The sequence below is a fragment of the Mytilus edulis genome, chromosome 14 (assembly GCF_963676685.1).
Source record: "Mytilus edulis chromosome 14, xbMytEdul2.2, whole genome shotgun sequence".
In the NCBI taxonomy this organism is placed as follows: Eukaryota; Metazoa; Mollusca; class Bivalvia; order Mytilida; family Mytilidae; genus Mytilus; species Mytilus edulis.
The window spans coordinates 29,302,256-29,317,382 of record NC_092357.1 but is presented as its reverse complement, the minus strand read 5'-3'; the positions used below and the strand labels follow the sequence as shown (position 1 = coordinate 29,317,382).

General features: G+C 34.5%; 1 protein-coding gene across 3 annotated transcripts in view; it reads right to left on the bottom strand.

The window, feature by feature from the left end:
• The window catches only part of LOC139503640 (tyrosine-protein kinase JAK2-like), a 54,232-nt gene that overhangs the window by 27,442 nt on the left and 11,663 nt on the right, over positions 1-15,127 (bottom strand). For all 3 annotated transcript variants that reach the window (XM_071293460.1, XM_071293462.1, XM_071293463.1), the window contains exons 4-11: positions 14,412-14,569; positions 13,895-14,157; positions 11,091-11,231; positions 10,191-10,321; positions 5,852-6,064; positions 4,235-4,386; positions 3,528-3,687; positions 2,424-2,871 (exon numbers count right to left, since the gene is read on the bottom strand). In XM_071293460.1, coding sequence (XP_071149561.1) covers positions 2,424-2,871; positions 3,528-3,687; positions 4,235-4,386; positions 5,852-6,064; positions 10,191-10,321; positions 11,091-11,231; positions 13,895-14,157; positions 14,412-14,569 — 1,666 coding nt within the window. The remainder of the gene's footprint in view (positions 1-2,423; positions 2,872-3,527; positions 3,688-4,234; positions 4,387-5,851; positions 6,065-10,190; positions 10,322-11,090; positions 11,232-13,894; positions 14,158-14,411; positions 14,570-15,127) is intronic.

Below are 15,127 nucleotides of genomic sequence, written 5' to 3'. Positions count from 1 at the left end.
GATTTCTTGCTATTGCGCAATACTGTGCAATTGAAAATTTCTTGCTAATGCACAATACTGTGCAATTGAAGATTTCTTGCTATTGCTGAATACTGTGCAATTGAAAATTTCTTGCTATTGCACAATACTAAATATAATAATTTTGGATCCTGATTTGGACTTTAATGTAGACCAATTTGAAAATGGGACCAAAAATTAAGAATCTACATACACAATTAGATTCGGCATATCAAAGAACCCCAATTATTCAATTTTTTATGAAATCAAACAAAGTTTAATTTTGGACCCTTTGGCCCCTTAAACTGTTGGGACCAAAACTCCAAAAATCAATCCCAACCTTCGTTTTATTGTCATAAACCTTGTGTTTATATTTCATAGACTTCTATTTACTTAAACTAAAGTTATGGTGTGAAAACCAAGAAAAATGCTTATTTGGGCCCCTTTTTGGCCCCCAATTCCTAAACTGTTGGGACCTCAACTCCCAAAATCTATCCCAACCTTCTTTTTGTGTTCATAAACCTTGTGTTTAAATTTCATTGATTTCTATTTACTTATACTAAAGTTATTGTGCGAAAACCAAGATTAATGCTTATTTGGGCCCTTTTTTGGCCCCTAATTCCTAAACGTTTGAAACACAAACTCCCAAAATCAATCCCAACCTTCTTTTGTTGTCATAAACCTTGTGTCAAAATTTCATAGATTTCTATTTACGTAAACTAAAGTTATAGTGCGAAAATCAAGAAAATGCTTATTTGGGCCCTTTTTGGCCCCTAATTCCTAAACTGTTGGGACCAAAACTCCCAAAATCATTCCTAACCTTCCTTTTGTGGTCATAAACCTTGTGTTAAAATTTCATAGATTTCTATTTACTTTTACTAAAGTTATAGTGCGAAAACCAAAAGTCTTCGGACGACGACGACGCAGACAACAACGCCAACGTGATACCAATATACAACCAAAAATTGAATAATGGAATATATTGTTCAATAAACTCTGAATATTCCTCAGGGCTCACGCTACCAGGCGACTTGGGCGAAGAAGTCGCCCTCCCGACCGTCACTTCGCTTTTCCCGACCCCCAAAAGTGAAAACAAGTCGCCTTGTTCTTGACGAAAGTTGCTTTCAGTCGCTTCCGTCATTGGACATTTTCAATTTTTACCAAGTTGATGAAACATCAATTTTTTACTGATAATTAAAGAAATTCAGACATAAACTATTCATTATCTTTAGAAAAGTGGTTGAAGCATTGTCTTCGCAGTGTGCATCAGGTTATTTGGAAAAAATACAACTTTTTATCACTTCGTGCATTTTCGCAAGTTCCGGTGCTTGTTACTCGAAAACGTATATCAACCTAAATTTCGGCGGCAAAATAAGTTTGATACTTCATTTAAACGTGATAAAAGTTGCCTCCAGTAAATGTTTAATCCATTTATGGCATTAAAACCGTCATGTTCCTTTCCAAATAACTTGTCAAACATCGTTTATTTTTGTAAATTTTCTTGCATTCGTCCGCCATTGACCGATTTCTAAACTACGGATCTGAACCGGACCAGCTATGACCGAAATCCGTACTTTTACAATAATTACTACGGACGCACGGATGGAACAGCTGACAGAAGAATATTGATCCCAAAGGGAAAAATTACGCATCCCACACGCATTAAGAGACTTTTGGTTACATCTAATTGATTGGTGTATATAATTCCCTATATTTTTTATGAATGTTTCAAACTATTGATTAAAGTTGCTTAACTCTAAGACTATTATACTAATAAAAATATATTATGGCCCAGCTTAATAACTTTTATATTTTTTTTATGAGAAACACTGAATTTCATACACAAGATAATTTTTAATTAAATTGTAATTGATATAATTTCTTTACATTTTTTAAAATAATTTTTTTTTTTAGTGCTAGATATTTAGTTGGTAGTGTCTCACAAGAACCTTAGTAAAACTTTTAAAAACAACTTTTAATTTCAAATGTTACTTTAATTGTAATTTTTTACTCATATGAATTGAACAACATAAAAAGAACATTATTTACATATGGCCCTTTATACTATTGTAAAATCCAAACATTGTAGCGCACCCGCGCGAATGAGCACTTCTCTTTCAAATCTCACCACTTCTCCCTATCAGTTTCAAAAAGAGAAGTCACTTCTCCCTATAATTCTGAAGTAGTGTGAGCCCTGTTCACGATGGTATTCTGTAATAAAATATATTGTAAACCATAAACATACTTTATGTATATTGGGTTCATAGTTAAGAATCTCAGAATATTCATGATGGTATTCTGTAATGAAATTAATGTTTCACAAGCCAGTAACAGGACAGAATTCCTACCAAAGGTTCCAAAAACATAAATGGTAAAGATAATTGATGCAATAACATCTAAATTAACAGTAGTAAAACTAAGCATACCATGGTCCACATAACCAGAATGTACATTTCTCAGATCTCGTAGAATTATATTAGTTTCTATTCTATCCTCTGCTTTTGCCCAACATTTTGCCATAATGTCTGTGACAGTTCTTTTAATCTTTACGTTTCTATCAGTGTTACTGGTACTACTGTATCCTGTGCTATAAATATGTTCTTCCGGATCTAACACACTACTGGTTCTCTGCCCATTATTGACCTTTGAGTAATCTGGTAGTTTAGCCTCACTTTCATTCTCCTCACAATCGTTAGTCCTGACTTCATTGGAATCTCTGTTATAAATAACTTCTGATGGGTTCGTACATTTTGTATTTCCATTATAACTGGAGTTATCAGATGAATTTGTTGCTCTACTCCTTCCCTCGTCTCCTTTGGTGATCAAGTCTTCAGGAAAATCAATAGTTTTACCACTTAGGTAAAATTCTTGAATCTGAAAATTGAAAGAAGTCATTTAATTGAAGAAGTGATCAGCCATAAACATGTTTAACCCTTCCAATTTCTGTATGTGCATGCATGTCTCAAGGCAGAAAGTTGTTGATCAACTTGATGCAATCTTTCATAAATTTAATGATGTTACAATCAGGTGTTCCAGAAGTTCAACCAGATCTTGTCAGTGGCGGATCTAAACATTTTCATAAGTGGGGGCCCACTGGCTGCCTAAGAGGGGGCCCGCTCCCGTCACTCTTCAGTGATTCCCTATATAATCAATCAAATTTTTTCTCAAAAGGGGGGCCGGAGCCCCTTGCCCCCCCCCCTAAATCCGCCTCTGCTTGTTCCTTATAATGTGACAGCTTTATTTTTTGCAATAATACTACTGTGAATTCAGTCATTTTCGTGGGTACTTATTTTCGTGGTTTGAGGAAAACTTACTTATTCATGGCCATTTAATTTCTTAGTTTTAGCACGTCTGCATACATTCTTGTAGAAAACTCGTAATTTGTTGAACATATTTTTCATTGTTCTCCTTTAATCATGAAATCTATGAAAATTGGTATCCCAATGAATAATAATGAATCCACAGTATATATATATTCCTTTTATTAAATTGATGGAATTCCATTGTCTGTTTTCCTTTAATGTGCTTACCTTATCACTATCAAGATCGAAGTCTTTGAGGGGCTGTACTTCCAATGGACTTCTTCCTAACGTAGCACATTCCCATAAAGTTGTACTGAAGGCATAAACATCACTACTAATTGTCATCTTTGACATGTCTTTAAATAACTCTGGTGCAACCCATGGAAGTCTGCAAATACATAAACAACGTGAAATTTTGGCTAAAATATTAATTATAAATAAGGAGGTTTGGTATGAGTGTAAATGAGACAACTATCTGTCCAAATCATAATATATAAAAACGTTAACAATTAAAAAGGACAAAATACGGCCTTCAACACAAAGCATTGGCTAATAGGTAATTATCCAAGCTAAAAAGGACCCCAAAATGACTTCTGTAAAATTATTCAAACAAGAAAATCAACGGTGTAATATATATAATAAACGAGAAATAAGAAACCAGAACTATTTGTGTTTTTGTTGCACAGTGTAAAGTGAGCATTCAAGTTTTTTTTGTCATTTTATTGTTTTTCTACTTGTATACTACAACATATTGCTCCTTTGATATACAATCTCCATCTTTTTTTTTATCTATCATATTTATTATTACAACATGTACCAAGCAGATGGATTCGCATGAACTATTAGCCACTGGACACTGAGCAGCAAAGTCTTGCATTTTGACATGAGGTTTTTTTCGATTTAGTTATTCATTGATAGAAGTTCAGATATCAAACCTTTTTGTATTGATTACATGACCAATCGGCAGCTTGTTATAAATATTTAACATTCCACTATCAGCCAGCTTGATGAAGATATCTCCTGCATCATATTTAAACACCATCACATTCTTACAACAGATACTGCCATGATGCAAGTTCTTCTCATCCTAAAAATATATTACAACATATATGAGGGGGGATAGGAGGGGTCTTGATCCCGAAATCCCGGACTTGAAAAAACAAAATCCCAAGGTCCCGAATTTAAAGAAAGCAAATCCCGACATCCCGAAATCCGAAAAAAAGGATTCCCGGATCCCGAAAGGGTCAATCCCGAAATCCCGAGCTTAAAAACACCCGATCCCGGAGTCCCGATAAAGGTCCTATTCCCCCTCATATATCATGTATATTCAAAAGATACAACTACAACTTGAGCATTGCAATTAATTATTTGATGTAAATTCAAATAATTGTCCTTTAAATTGTCAACTTTTGATTGGTCTGTAGGAGAGGGTGACATTCAAAAACAAATTGTCTCCCACTCAGCCATAGCATAGAATAAATTGTCTCCCTCATATTAGCCAATTAAAATCTGGCATTTTAAAGTGAAGTATAATAATATTATTTATTCCTGTCGAAATAATATTCCAGAATACTTTTTCTATTTGGAACTTATATCATGGAAGAATTTCTATTTCGTGACAGTACTATCAAGATAATCATGTTCTCAAAATCAAAATACAAGATTCTGATCATTTTGTAAAAAAGGAATTTGCATTGTAGTTGACAAGAATTTACTTGACTACGACTTGAAATACAATAAACGAGGAAAATAAGAATAATATCCTTGTTGATCATCACAGTAATAACATTTTTATATGAAAGAACTGAGAATTGAAATTTCTCTATATGTAAATTTAAATGGTTATAATAACAAGGGAGACTATTTCACAAAAGGGGAGATAATCTAAAAACAGATACTGTAAATTCAGAAATTATTGCAAGGTTTTTATTATTGCGAAAAAATGGCACAGAGTTGTAAACGCAATAATTAAAACTCACATTTTGAAATATTTTATATGAATTAAAACAGGATTTTTCTCAAAATTGTAAAAATAAAAATCGCATTTAAGTCTAAAATGACAAAATCGCAATAATAAATGCACGCAATCATTTCTGAATTTACAGTATTCTAATATAGAAATAATAAAAGAGAGAAGATGTGGTATTATTGCCAATAAGACAACTCTCCACAAGAGACCAAATGACACAGAAATTGTAGGTCACTGTATGTAAAAAAAATCAATTATCTCTTATATGTATACACATCAACAGTGTTCGAAAATAACAAAAATAAACATTGGCAAAAATCAAGTATGAAGAGTTAAACATGAGAAAAGTTTCAACAAAAATCAATAAAGTTATTTGGAATTTTAGAATTAAAACATTCGTAAAAAACAAAAATAAAACATTTCTGCCAGAACATTAATGTCCAGTATTTTAATTAATGACCCAAACTAAATTACTCATAATGTCTTTAAAATTAACATATATCATGTAAAAGAGGATGGATAAATAATTTCTAATAATTCCAAACTAAAAATTGACTTGAAATGTAAATCCATTGTGACCTACCATGTAAAGTAAAGCCTCAGCCAGCTGTATTGCTATGTAGATAAAATGTTGCAATGTAAACGGCTTTCTCATGTCAAAGAATTTTGCCAGGGACCCATACTGTGCATACTCCTCAATAACTTGTGATGGCGATGTCAAACAAAGACCTTGGATACCAACAAAAAATCTGTTATCTTCAAATCCTAGCTGTCGGCAAATTCCCATTTGTAGTGACTGGAAAAAAAGAATATTGTATATAAGGCAAATAAACAGCGAATGTGTCCACAGGACACAAATGATGCCATCATTTTAATAAATCATAATAAATAAAGAGTCATAACTCAAGAACTATAAAAGTGAGGATATCCTGTATTATGGTCCTTCCCTACACCTATATCACCCTGCTCTGTCGCTCAGTAATTCTTGTATCAAGACTTCAAATTGAGACCGGGCTTTATCAGCAATGTCACAATGTGAGAGGATAAGTTATGAGCAACGTCACAATGCGAGAGGAGACGTTATCAAGCTTGCTCCCTCGTCACGCATAAAACTGTCTTAGAGAGAAAGAAAAGACCAGTAATAGAATGATAAAAAAGATAATCGGTTTTCTTCATATAGATATCGTAAAATATCAGCTGCTGGACACAATGTGAAACTTTTCAGCTTGTTCGCTGCGTTCACCCGCCAAAAAGGTTCACATTGTGGCTCCCAGCTGATATTATACAATATCAGACCTGCCAACTTTTGAAAATCTCCATGGGGGATTTAGTACGCGACCAGATTTTTAAGGGACAATTTTTGCAGCGTTTCTGTGTACACTGTTTTTTAAATCTTAAAATAGTCTCAGGTCTCTTCTTTTTCTTTTAGTATACTAATGCTGATCTTATAAGCCTTGATTTCTTTTATTTGCATGATTCTAGTACTTATTTTAAAATTGACAAAATAACTGAAGAATACAGAAAAATGGCATTAAAAAATAAAGGATATTAAGTGAAAAAAAACCTTTTCCCCTATCAAAGACCTTCTTATCTTTGGACCATGACTCAAAAGGCCTTAACCTATACATGCTATATGTCCTAAAGTTAGAAGGGTAAATACAGATTTTGATTAAGTCAATCAGTATTAATGAGAAAATGGAAAGTTATCGTTCTTTGAGTTCGGAGGTGCTCTTACTGGCGGATGTTTATTCACAATAGAAGAATACAAAATGGCCTCGATTTTAAATCAACAGACACATGTCTGATTTCAAGATAAGGCCTAAAATAAAATTTCATTTGTTTGGCATTGCCGCCCGACCCACTGAAAAACTTGCCGCCCAAATAATTTTATTTGCGTTTCAGAAATTTATTTTTTTTTATTTAAAAAAAATTAAAATTGTGCCGGAATTTGATCGTATCCGCCGAGTTTGTTCCTGGTTTTACTTATTTCAAATCACGATCTTAAAAACGCTTGTCTTACACTGTATTGGGAGCAAACATTTAAATGACATGGAATAGAAAAAGTCTGCCAAAAGTAATGTCAAAGAGGCCGGCAGGGGAAAGCATCTCCCTATGCTGCAATGCATTGGTTAAGGGAGATGGAATGTATCAAAAATCAAATTTTCAGCTATTCTTTGAAAAAACGTTCTAAGAGACCTTGTAGAGGACTCAAATTTTATCTTTTGTAAAGCAGAAACAGATGATTTCTGCTTGACTTTGTCGCTTCATGAGATAGAAGTTTTTCACCGGGACATCACAGAACAAATATGCGTGGCTCTTACATTTGTTGAACTTATTAAATATTTGAAAGGAGTAGGTCCGGTAAGGACCGATTTTGGCCTCAAATTTCAGGTTCATCTGACGAAGAGATTTTGACCTGTTTTTACACTTAAGTGTCTATTTCATTTGATTCAGTTAGTTTTTGTGAAAGATTTTAACTGATTTAGTCATTAAAAACGATCCGATTCAAGCTCAAAATGAAAAATCTACCAAATTTGTTAAAAAATGTCACTTTTCAGATGGTTTTTGTCAAAAATGAAAGTGGCCGCATCCGTGTTCATCCTAAACCTTTACATATGTTATGTATTATCATAAAATACAACTCTCATTCCAATATTAAGGATGAACACGAATGTGGCCACTTTCGTTTTAAGCAAAAACCGTCTAAAATTTAACTAAAATGATAGAATTGTGAAGATTTCAGCAATTTAGCATGACTTAGTGGTGCTAGTACTCGATATATGTGCATTGTATTGTCAAAAACAGCCCATATTTATGTAGTAGAAGCATTCTACTGTCCAATAAATAACTAAAAGTTTACATTTTAACAATTTGGTAAAACTGCTATATTTTGGGGCCAAAAAGGGGTCTTACCGGACCTTCTCCTTTATCATTGACAAATTTTCATTGAACCAGAGAACAAAGTATCTACTATAGCCAGAACCACAATGATGCATTCAAGATAATTATGGCTGTAAGCACCAAAGCTTAAAGACCAAAATGGTCCCAGATTTACAGGTTTATAGTAGTTTTGTACCAGTAGATGCTAGCCTGGTACAAAACATACATATTTTAAAGACGAGCATCTTGTGTCAATTGAAGAACTTCCCCCTTTTCTTGCCTTTCTTCTTAACATGAATAAGATATTAATTCTTAAAACATAAAAGATACTGACAGAAACATATTTATAAATGTATCTAGTGTACTAGTGATGAATAAAATCCCCTCCTTTTCCACAATTCTAAGGGCTCATTAATTTATCTGTATTCATGTAATGCATGTCCAGATTTCTGTTAATCAAACAAGCATTACAACCCATAATTTATTTATCTGCAAAAATTGTCTGTCCTGCTGCATATTTCCATTTTGAATTTATCATACGTTTTAAACCTAGCCCTGAAAAACCTTGCACTTGGATAATATTAGTATAAACACCATGTCTATTTGTGCCATCCTTCCAAATTTTTAATATTTTGCTATCCTAATTTGGTACAGATCCTTTATCCTCAAAACTTATCAGGGGCAGTAGGCATGTTTGTATGGTAGTTCGTCACACCTTACATGTATGATTACTTAAGCCTCTAGGTATTGGCTTGAGCCCTATTTGGGCAGTTGCAAAATTAAGGTTTGATTTTCATGTCATATATGATAAGGTTAGTCAGTTTCCTTCCGCAGGTTGGCGTTTTCCTTCAAGTACTACGGTTTAGTACGCCACTAAAACTGACTGCCATGAAATTACCCATATGGTGTAGAAAGTGATGTTTATAAAACCAAAGCAAACAATCAAAGTTTTAAATCTTTGTCCATTTGTACAAGGAGCCGTAGTGGTTGAGCCATTTAACTTATGGTAATTTTACCAAACTGTGACCACAACTTCAAGATGTGACATCAGGCCTCTGTTCAATGGGCAGTCCCACAATAAAAGTTCAATTTTCATGTCATACATTTTATATGGTTAATTTGTCAGTTTCCTGTCTCAGTTCTGTGTTTTTTTCTGGGTACTTTGGTTAACTCTGCCAATAAAACTGACTGTCTTACATGAAATTATCCATATGATGTAGAATGTGACATTGACGGTTGACCCCTTTCAAAGAAACCACCAGCATGTACACACAACAATGCTGCAATGCTTTAGACAACATTGATCTAGAGACTTCATGATTTACATGTATAAGGCTTTAAATGTAAAAAAAAAAAATCCCTACCTACCTACCCACCTGCTGATAGTTTGGGTCGGCAATGCCAAACAAACAATTTTTTAAGGGTGGCCTAAACAATGTTTTTTTTAAGAGTTCATTACAGTTCTCATCTTTAAGTTAACTACAGTTTCGTTATGGAACTATGATAAAATTGCAAATTGTGCTATATGATAATTTGATTAAAAATGAAAGGCCAAGTGACCGAATTTCTGTTTACAAATAATAATATTAATTAAGAATCAATTAACTTTGAGGATTGTTATGACCCATCAGGTAATCCGATTTAACCTGCAACAACTAATCATGACACCTGTTGTGACCGTTGATAAGAGTAGGATTGTAAACTTGTCATAATATGTCCCCAAGTAAAGATTTTTTTTAATTTATCAGAAAAAAATCAAAACCGGAAACCAAATAATTTTTTCAGGTATATTTTGTGAAAATCAGGATTTTGACTTGTTTTAAGATCCCGATATCAGGATTTGGGTTGAGGGATGAAAATCAGGATGATACCACGAAAATAGGGATAGTTGGCAGGTCTGCGATATCAATGCGTAGAAAACCCTATAATCTATACATAATTGCCCAGTTGCATTATTCTCAATAATAAATACCTAGCAATAATTTCTGAATTTACAATATTTCTTTATCAATATGATTATGAAGTGGGAAATCATACAATACCTCATAACAAAGTAACTCCTGATTCCTTTCTTTGGGTCGGTAATCATGGTGATGTCTGATCTGTTTTACAGCTATAAACTTGTCACTTCCTCTCACACGACCTTTGTACACCTCAGTAAAGTAACCATTGCCTACAAAAAGAAACAGGCCATTAGGATTACTTCTGACCTTACCTACCAACACACTTCAGCAAAATGACCATTGCCTAAAACAAACAGGCAATCTAAGGAGTACTTTTTACTTAACCTACCATTTCACTTCTGTAAAATAACCATTGCCTAAAACAAACAGGCAATCAGGATTACATCTGACCTTACATAATATAGCTACCATTACATTTCACGTAAAATAACCATAGCCTTAAACTAACAGGCAATTAAAATTTGCTATGACTACCTATCAACACATCAGTTCTAAAAGTGTGATTACCTCTTTTTCCTTTAAAACATTTTTAAACTCTCCCTTTTCACCCTGTCACCTGTTAGGTAGGATTCAATCTTTTACAAAATAATCCCCATATTTTCACCCCCTTTTGTCCTCAATGCTCTTCAAATTCCTTTTTATTATGCCTTTTTGCCTTTTTTTTATTCAAGTGTCATTGATGATTCTTTTGCAGACGAAAAGTGTCTGAAGCATATACAAATTTACAATCCTGGTATCTATGATGAATTTATTTTATCATTTGAGCCATTAAAAGATGTCTTATCTATCATGATAATGTAGGGTTATTGCATGAATATTGGTGAATATTGTCCAGAGTAGAATTTTATATTGCAAAAGCTTGCAAGTGCAATATATGTTCTACAAGGGACAATTACTGCAGAACTAAATTTTCACCAAACCTTACAAATGCTGCCAAACTGAATATTTCACGGACCAAAACATGAATTTCAGCAGTACCTAATTTTTCGTCTGTCATGATGTCCCCCTGCATGTAGATTAATGGCTGCTTTTTCTTTGCAATAACACCGGAATCTTCGTCTTCTGTATTTGGAGTATCTGATGGGTTAACAAACAAATTCTTAAGAACTTCACAACATTCTGAAAAAAAAATTAACACAGTTTTCATAATTCAGTTATCAGTCAGTAGTTGGTTTCATGAAAAAACTTACGATTAAGATGGATCGTAAGTCATGAACAATTAAGTAAACTTACGATTAAGATTGATCGTAAGTTATGAACAATGCAGTAAACTTACAATAAATCTTAGTCATTAGTATTTTTGTGTAAGGGTTATTCCAGAAAAAAATGTATGGGGGGGTTGGAAGGCACATTGTTTTAATAATACATGGGTGATGGGTATCAGAGCAACTTTTCACACTTTAATGCACTATAATTCTCAATAACATTTGTCTGGGTGGCGGGTGCTGACAAAAACTGCCTTCCAACCCCCCCCTCCCATACATTTTTTTCTGGAATAGCCCTAACTAAAAATACTTATGTGTTAAATAAGTCATTTCAGTATAGTGTAAGCGCTGTTTTGAAAATAAGTTTCATGGTTAGATTTAACAAATTAAATGTTCTATATAATGTAAATTTTCAATGTTCAAACTTTAGTTTCAATTTTCTTGGTTACACAGTTTTTCCATTGTGTTCTTTTTGTGATTTTGCGAAAAGAACACTTATACAGTAGACTCCCCTTTGCTATAATAATGAATTATTCCTACCATTCTTTGGTTTGACTATTAAAGGATTCTTGGCTAGAAAATCACTCTCTGATAAAAGCCTTGAACAGTTCCACGTGTCATGTTGTACAAACCCCTCTAACCCGCTTTGCTATAATAATGAATTATTCCTACCGTTCTTTGGTCTGACTAATATAGGAGTCTTGGCCAGAACACCACTCTCTGATAAAGCCTTGAACAGTTCCCTTGTTATGTTATATAAACCCCTCAAACCCCCCACCCCTCCCCCTTGCTATAATGAATTATTCCTACCGTTCTTTGGTCTGACTTATATAGGAGTCTTGGCCAGAACACCACTCTCTGATAAAGCCTTGAACAGTTCCCTTGTTATGTTATATAAAGTTTTTATAAACCCCTCAAACCCCCCACCCCTCCCCCTTGCTATAATGAATTATTCCTACCGTTCTTTGGTCTGACTATTATAGGATTCTTGGCCAGAATACCACTCTCTGATAAAGCCTTGAACAGTTCCCTTGTTATGTTATATAAAGCCCTCAAACCCCCCAACCCTCCCCCTTGCTATAATGAATTATTCCTACCGTTCTTTGGTCTGACTATTATAGGATTCTTGGCCAGAACACCACTCTCTGATAAAGCCTTGAACAGTTCCCTTGTTATGTTATATAAACCCCTCAAACCCCCCACCCCTCCCCCTTGCTATAATGAATTATTCCTACCGTTCTTTGGTCTGACTTTTATAGGATTCTTGGCCAGAACACCACTCTCTGATAAAGCCTTGAACAGTTCCACGTGTCATGTTGTACAAACCCCTCAAACTAGCTTTGCTATAATAAAGAATTATTCCTACCGTTCTTTGGTCTGACTATTATAGGATTCTTGGCCAGAACACCACTCTCTGATAAAGCCTTGAACAGTTACCTTGTTATGTTATATAAACCCCTCAAACCCCCACCCCTCCCCTTGCTATAATGAATTATTCCTACCATTCGTTGGTTTGACTATTATAGGATTCTTGGCCAGAAAATCATTCTCTGATAAAGCCTTGAACAGTTCCACGTGTCATGTTGTACAAACCCCTCAAACCCGCTTTGCTATAATAATGAATTATTCCTACCGATCTTAGGTCTGACTAATATAGGAGTCTTGGCCAGAATACCACTCTCTGATAAAGCCTTGAACAGTTCCCTTGTTATGTTATATGAACCCACTCAAACCCCCCACCCCTCCCCTTGCTATAATGAATAGTTCCTACCATTCTTTGTTCTGACTATTATAGAATTCTTGGCCAGAATACCACTCTCTGATAAAGCCTTGAACAGTTCCTGTGTGGTGTTATATGAAACCCCTCAAACCTCCCACCCCTCCCCCTTGCTATAATGAATTATTCCTATCGTTCTTTGGTCTGACTATTATAGGATTCTTGGCCAGAACACCACTCTCTGATAAAGCCTTGAACAGTTCCCTTGTTATGTTATATAAACCCCTCAAACCCCCCACCCCTCCCCCTTGCTATAATGAATTATTCCTACCGTTCTTTGGTCCGACTATTATAGGATTATTGGCCAGAACACCACTCTCTGATAAAGCCTTGAACAGTTCCCTTGTTATGTTATATAAACCCCTCAAACCCCCCACTCCTCCCCCTTGCTATAATGAATTATTCCTACCGTTTTTTGGTCTGACTAATATAGGAGTCTTGACCAGAATACCACTCTCTGATTAAGCCTTGAACAGTTCCACGTGTCATGTTGTACAAACCCCTCAAACCGGCTTTGCTATAATAATGAATTATTCCTACCGTTCTTTGGTCTGACTATTATAGGATTCTTGGCCAGAACACCACTCTCTGATAAAGCCTTGAACAGTTACCTTGTTATGTTATATAAACCCCTCAAACCCCCTTTGCTATAATAATGAATTATTCCTACCGTTCTTTGGTCTGACTATTATAGGAGTCTTGGCTAGAATACCACTCTCTGATAAAGCCTTGAACAGTTCCCTTGTTATGTTATATGAACCCCAAAACCCCCCTTTGCTATAATAATGAATTATTCCTACCGTTCTTTGGTCTGACTATTATAGGAGTCTTGGCTAGAATACCACTCTCTGATAAAGCCTTGAACAGTTCCCGTGTGGTGTTATATGATTGTGATGTATCTCCCTCCAAAAAGAACTTGTCATCCTCTCTTAAGAAATACTTTGTCCTGATTTGTCCTTCGTTTGTGTAGACAATAGCAAACTTGTCCTGTTTATGAATATCTTGTTTCACAATAAAAAATTCATGGTCAGATTTCTTCAGTTTCTCTACTGCAAGCTTTTCACTAAAAAATGAAAAAAGAAATGTTCAATAAAATGTTATTCAAATTTTTCAGGATGTTGGGGGTAATGTGGGTATAAGCTAGGTAAAATCATAAATCAATTGTTCAACAAAATTGAAATTTTCTATAAGCTTGTATGAAGACTTTTACAAAATTATGAAATAAAATACCACTATCAATGAGACATAATTTTCCCCCAATAAAGGATATATTTTTTTTATAATTTCATGATGCTATATTATAAAATTTAAGATTACCTGATAGGTCCATGACATTTCAGGTTGGCAAGTTGTTTGAGTGAATGTGGCGCCACCTGGTCACAGAGTAAATGATGGTAATTGTGTATAACTCTATAGTAACCATCTAAGCCAGAAATGAAGGATTCTGCAGTTTCCACTGTGTCAAAAATCAGCATCTACCAATAAAAAAATGATAAATTGATGACTATTTTAATATGTTGTACATACAATGTACATTGAATACACTTTTTGTTGTGAGTAATGATTTAAATGGAATTATTTTATTTCAGTATATATATTTTTATTTTGTGATTAAGCAAAATTTGGACACAACATGCACAAGCAGTAACAAGCCTATGAAAATGTAACTACGATACAGATCGTTCACCTACAATATATGCCCATGGAATTCATGGTTACCATGGTTACCCTGACAGTCCAGGATTATAAAGTACTGACCAATGACATAGCATTAGTTCACTGGACTCTTTACAGTCCAGAATTATAATGATCTCACCAGAGGTGTACCATTAGTTCTGTGGACACTAACTGTCAGAATTATAATGTACTCACCAGTGGTTACCGTAACTATTAGTTATGTGGACTCTTACAGTCCAGGGTTATAATGTACTCACCAGAGATGTCCCATTAGTTATGTGGATTCTTACAGTCAGAATTATAATGTTCTCACCAGAGGTGTACCATTAGTTCTGTAGACTCTTACTGTCCAGGAT